Source organism: Populus euphratica, unplaced genomic scaffold (genome assembly GCF_000495115.2).
Source record: "Populus euphratica unplaced genomic scaffold, PopEup_1.0 scaffold187.1, whole genome shotgun sequence".
In the NCBI taxonomy this organism is placed as follows: domain Eukaryota; kingdom Viridiplantae; phylum Streptophyta; class Magnoliopsida; order Malpighiales; family Salicaceae; genus Populus; species Populus euphratica.
In genome coordinates, this window is record NW_011500070.1 from 20,115 (window position 1) to 25,943 (window position 5,829).

General features: G+C 36.7%; 2 protein-coding genes across 3 annotated transcripts in view; one reads left to right on the forward strand and one right to left on the reverse strand.

Annotated features, from left to right (window-relative positions):
* Positions 1-5,445, forward strand: part of LOC105108384 (SWI/SNF-related matrix-associated actin-dependent regulator of chromatin subfamily A-like protein 1) — an 11,082-nt gene extending 5,637 nt beyond the window's left edge. Inside the window, exons 13-24 of one of the 2 annotated variants that reach the window (XM_011002677.1) lie at positions 104-172; positions 268-333; positions 422-550; positions 1,452-1,508; positions 1,658-1,747; positions 1,997-2,062; positions 2,688-2,756; positions 2,828-2,932; positions 3,206-3,331; positions 4,561-4,619; positions 4,747-4,783; positions 4,915-5,445. In XM_011002677.1, coding sequence (XP_011000979.1) covers positions 104-172; positions 268-333; positions 422-550; positions 1,452-1,508; positions 1,658-1,747; positions 1,997-2,062; positions 2,688-2,756; positions 2,828-2,932; positions 3,206-3,331; positions 4,561-4,619; positions 4,747-4,783; positions 4,915-5,067 — 1,026 coding nt within the window. In that variant the 3' untranslated portion in view covers positions 5,068-5,445. The remainder of the gene's footprint in view (positions 1-103; positions 173-267; positions 334-421; positions 551-1,451; positions 1,509-1,657; positions 1,748-1,996; positions 2,063-2,687; positions 2,757-2,827; positions 2,933-3,205; positions 3,332-4,560; positions 4,620-4,746; positions 4,784-4,914) is intronic. The other variant, XM_011002678.1, reaches the window with a different exon arrangement.
* A 192-nt stretch (positions 5,446-5,637) lies between these two features.
* Positions 5,638-5,829, reverse strand: part of LOC105108383 (uncharacterized) — a 1,816-nt gene continuing 1,624 nt past the window's right edge. The window contains exon 3 of the mRNA XM_011002676.1: positions 5,638-5,829. Within this exon, the coding sequence (XP_011000978.1) occupies positions 5,801-5,829 (29 nt within the window). The 3' untranslated portion in view covers positions 5,638-5,800.

Consider the following 5,829-nt stretch of genomic DNA (forward strand, 5'->3'; position numbering starts at 1 on the left):
CGCCCCCCCCCCCCCCCCCCCCTCTCTCTCTCACACACACACACACCACGCACGCACGCACGCAATTCTTGGTGACTGAAATTAACAACGGTTTCAATTTCAGAAAGCTCAATATGCAATATTGCTCAGTGGAACCCCTGCTTTATCCAGACCAATAGAGCTTTTTAAGCAGGTACTTTGAATGATGCTTGGATAGCCTGTTGCATTTAAGATTTTCAGGATTTTATTTTTATATTGATTTTGTATGAAATTAACCACACTTTGTAGTTGGAAGCCTTGTATCCTGATGTATACAAGAATGTTCATGAATATGGTAATCGGTATTGCAAGGGGGTAAGTAAATATTTAATGGTTTACAAAGTTTATTATATTGTTAAGCCTTTTGATAATCAACAGTTGTTGCTTTGTATTATTCTTCTAGGGAATATTTGGAGTTTATCAAGGTGCTAGTAACCATGAAGAATTGCACAACTTAATGAAGGCAACAGTGATGATACGCAGGCTTAAAAAGGATGTCCTTTCTGAGCTTCCTGTGAAACGACGGCAACAGGTATGTTGTTTGTTCATTTGTCCTTTTCTTTTGATATGACTCATAACCTGTTGCTAGGGGAGATTTCACCGGTTTTTGCTCCTTGCAAAAAATATTTTTTTTGATTGTTTTATATTCCATGATCATAATGGCTTGGAAGCATGAGGCATTAACTAAGCTTTTTTAATGCAAGAAAATTGCTTCTTAAGTCCAATTTAGCTCTTAACCTGTTGCTAGGAGAATTTGCACCAGTTTTTGCTCCTAGCAAAAAATCTATTGTTTGATTGATTCTTGTTCCATGATCGAAATATATTGGAAGCATTAGCATCAATTAAGATTTTTTAATGCAAGAAAATGGTTTTTAAGTCCAATTAAGCTCCTAACCTGTAGCTAGGAGAATTTAAACCGGTTTTTGCTCCTTGCAAAAATTCTATTTTTTGATTGATTTTTATTCCATGATTGAAACGGCTCGGAATTTTTTTTTTAAGTCCAATGAAGCAAAGGATTTTCATCTGGTTTGAGAGTTTTGGTCAGTGGCTTGTTGAAACTTTTTGGGATCAAAAAGCTATACTGTGGGAGAAATTCTTATCGGTGATGGAAATTAAAAATTGTTTGACTTTTACTCTTGGGAGTTTGTTGGACTTTTGTTAAGTTAGATTGCTTTATCATTAATTATTATCACTAAATTGACATTGAATTAATACATTCAAACTTGTCCACGACTCTCCAATTTAATTATCAGTATCAATTTGATGCAGAAGAAATGCCAAATTATGCTTGTCCGTGGCTCTTTCAGCTTTTCATGTTTGTTCTTCTGCTTACTTGTCCATGCACACATTGTTTAACTATTTGTATCAGATGAATATGTAGAATATGGTTTTTTTATGTGATTCCATCACAAAATTTTACAACTGATTTACAGGTATTCCTTGATTTGCCTGAAAAGGACATGAAACAAATCAATGCTCTATTCCGTGAGGTAATTCAACTCACTCTTGGTTGATCTCTTACTTGTGCTTGCTCTATAAAGTCAATTGAGTGTCTTGCAGTTGGAGGCACAGTTTCTATCTGAAAGTGGAAAGGAAAGGAAAAAAAATAATATAATGGTATTATTGTTCTGTTTTGTAGTTGGAGGTGGTAAAAAGAAAAATTAAGGCTTGTGCATCAGATGAGGAGGTTGAATCACTGAAATTCACAGAGAAGAATCTTATTAACAAGGTATGAAATGGTATGCATGATATGATTGCATGGTCATCATTGCCTACTTCATCTTCATCATTTAAGTGTGATATGTGCACGTTACCTATTTGTACATGTACTATCAAATCAGAATGACATATCTCTGTTCTTGTTCTTTTTTTTTTTCACTTCATTAAATGCCAAGGACAGAATTTTTTTTGCCACAAATGTCCTCGCTACCCATCTTGCACAACTTCAATATCCTGTCACTGCTTTATTGAATTGCAGATATATACTGATTCTGCTGAAGCCAAGATATCTGGAGTTCTAGATTATCTGGGAACTGTCATTGAGGTGATTTCATTCTCGATATCTTTCTTTAATGCATGTTTCTTTACTCTCCAGGGGTGCTCTTCTATTGCTTACGAGCAAGAGAAGGTTGGTTTATGGTCCTACCTCGTGTTTTCATCTTGATGATAATCATGCTGGAGTCAGATTCACTATAATGTCTGCATATTTGTAATGCTAGTTTCTGTTGCTAAAAGCTTGAATATTCTAGGTGTCAAATTTCGTTGTATTTTGTTGTTACAATTCTAGGACCTTTATTAGATTCTGGAGCATGTATGAAAGATCAAAAACCTGTATGGGGTACACTTAAATTCTATTTCCTATTGAAGCCCATCCAAGTAGCAGCCTTGGCTTTGGTAGTGTGAGTTGATTAATCAATTGTTTTGTCCTTATTAAATACTAACTAAAAGCAGATTTCTGATCCATGGTGCAATCTTATGTGAAAGTAAAAGCAGATTGGCTCAATTTACACCACACCCTTATCTTTACTCCAAGTGAGCTTGGATGTAGTTATAATTACTGTTTTCAATATTTTTCCATCTGCCCTGAGGTTTATTTACTCTTTGAAATTGCTTTCCAGTTTGTCCACTTTTTAATGGTTAAATCACTGGTGTTGCATTGTTCCTTGCAGGCAGGATGCAAGTTTCTGATTTTTGCTCACCATCAATCCATGATTGATTCAATACATGAGTTTCTTCTTGTAATACAACTTTCATATGACTGAAATTTTCCTTGCATCGACTTATTCTTATGAGATCTTCCAAATTCCAGAAAAAGAAAGTGGGTTGCATCCGAATTGATGGCAAAACCGCTGCAGCTTCAAGGCAAGCATTGGTTACTGATTTTCAGGAAAAGGATGCTATCAAGGCAGCAGTGGTATGCCAATTTGTTTCATTTATTTACTTGCCTTTTATTTTTGTACCTTAATATTGATGCTATATTGTGATGCTATTCTTCCCAAAATCACTTACCATAAAATTTCAACCATTGGATTTATGGGATCCTTTCCCTTCAATGCATTAGATTTTTTCAGAAGAGTACTGGGTAAGATTAGCATTACTCTTGATACTATGTTTCAAATTGACTGAATTTTGGTGCAAGTTGTGCGTTGAGTCCTTATGGTTTATCTGTGAAAATGTATTTGTGAAGCTGTCTATTAGAGCTGGAGGTGTTGGGTTAACTTTAACAGCTGCAAGCACTGTTATTTTTGCGGAATTATCTTGGACACCAGGTGACCTAATTCAAGCGGAAGACCGTGCTCACAGGATTGGTCAGGTAAACTACAGTCAACCATGAATGTTATTTCTAGATTGATATAAAACCATTAATATACGTTGTTATCAATTCTGTTAAGGGTATAATTTGGTGCTGGTTCACATTGCAATAGGCTGATTTGTTTTGATTAAGAATCAGAACACTGCATTTAGTATGGTGAGATTTTGTTTGGCCTGGTAATCAATCATACAACAAATGGAAGCCTTGTATTAGCTTGCTTAGGCTTTAACCTAATACTAGGGATTGGATGTATGATTTTCCAATTTACTGTAATTCCACATTAGTTTTTCTTACTGAGCTCTCAAAAGATGCTGCTTAGTGTTCTGTGCTAAATGGTGGTGATGAGTAAGAGCTTGCACATGCATTACATTGCTGTGGATAGTTGCTTGTGCAACTGAATTAGTTGTGGAGGCACATTGATAAGTTTTCTGATTTGGAACTATTCAAAGGCATGGTGGTGGAATTTTTGGATGGTAGGTGGTGCCCTTAGCATTGGTAGATGAATAAATGAAAGAGTACTGGTTATGTGTATGATCTGCAGGCAATCTAGAATTCTGAAATTTATACAATCTCTCTCTGGAAAGATGATTTTGATTTTATGCTGCCCTAATGATTTGGGGTTGGTGTAGTTTCCTTTAGATGGTTCATTAAATCTTTCATGGTAGGATGCTTTTGATGGCATGTTAGTAATGATCATGAATGTTTTGGTCCAAATGATTCAGGAACCAATAAGCTTGAGTTCCATTCTCCGAATACATGCACCATGCCAGGATTTGATCCCAAGACCCTCCTATATGCTTACAGTGCAACCAGAGCAATAGAGCTAATCTCTTCCAGCATTTTTATTTGGTGAATCAATTAATTGGAGTTCTATTAGGATGCCTCTTTGTAAAGTTAAATGGACTCACACACACCCTTCAGAACTGCAATCTGCTTTTCCTGTTTTACTGGGGCACCCGTGTTTGCCTATATTTGTCACAACTTACTAGATAGATGAAACTGCAGTAAATATCTAGATAATCCTTGCTTGAGATTGTATTTTTTTAATGGATTTCACATGTATCTTTTAATCCTAGCATGTTTGAGTATTGTATGAGATCATAGTTCGAGAGGTAATCGAGCTCTGAGAAATGAAGTTATGGGGCTTACTTTCTCTGGAGTTTCTCATTTACTCAAATTTTGTTTGAATGTGCCCAATGTTTTGACATGATTTGGTTCTTGCTTTCTAGGTTTCTTCAGTCAATGTATACTACCTGCTAGCAAATGACACAGTTGATGACATCATTTGGTATGTTCACTTCGGTCACAGTTGGCTCGAGACTTGACTTAACTCAGATGTTTGAGCATTGCTTTAGGCATTTGTTATGATCTCGCTCTATCAATGCTTGTTAGTTTGACATGATATTTTTCTTCAGGGATGTTGTTCAAAGCAAATTGGAAAATTTGGGACAGGTGATTTTACAAGCGCTGGGCATTTCTTTAGTGTTAGTTTTAGCAGGGTATCTGTAGTGATTTAGTGCGGTGGGGTATCCGTAGTTATTTAGTGCTTATATGCATTTGAATTCTATTTATTGATCTATTAGATGCTCGACGGGCAAGAGAAAACCTTGGAAGTTTCAGCCAGCCAGCAGAGAAGCAGCCCTGCGAAGCAGAGAACACTCGACACTTACATGAAGCGATGTAGCAATTTGGATGCCTCTGAACATCAGCCTAAGCTCAAAGTCCCCAGGCACTGAATGACTTGCAATCGAGAATGGAAGAGTATTTATACATGCATATGCATTGTTTGCTGTATGCAATGGTGGTGTCATCATACTGCAGGTTGTTTTCCCAGTCCTCTCTGCGCAAGTGGGATTATTAGTCAATTGGTGCATGTCAGCACTCATACGAGAACGACCCATGAATTAAAACAAATCAAATTGCAGACTGCTACACTGATATAGGCTTGTAAATGGTTGTGTAATGATATTCATTTGTATAGCAGCCACTGCTGGAAATCGCTGTTTTTCCACGAGTTTTTGGAAGAGTTGATGCATTAACTGTAGCATGTGAAAACAGCCTAACAGGCCTTGAACTGTACATCAGGAATTGTCAAAAATAGTATTCTGCAAAAATATATGGTGGTGTTACAGTAAAATCTTAAATGGAAAACATTTGAGGTAAGTGTACTACGACAGTTAAAACTCTTTGTAACCTAAGCTTCGAAGTTTTGCCATAAGCTATCAGAATATGACGGCAGTATGTCTCTTAGACTACCGGATTACCAGAGACGAAAGGGCGACCTTCAGAAAAATGAGGAGTGATGCAAACGACGACATTGCCATTAGAATATTTATACTTACACTGTGAAAAGAGAGTTTTATCTAGCCATGCCAATAACAATGTAAGCCATAAGCAGGAAAAACACCATTTCAAGCCACAAGGGATGCAAAAAGCTACAGTGGATAACAGCAGTAAGAGGTGATGATGCTAAGTTGCAAGTGCAACACTCAACTCTT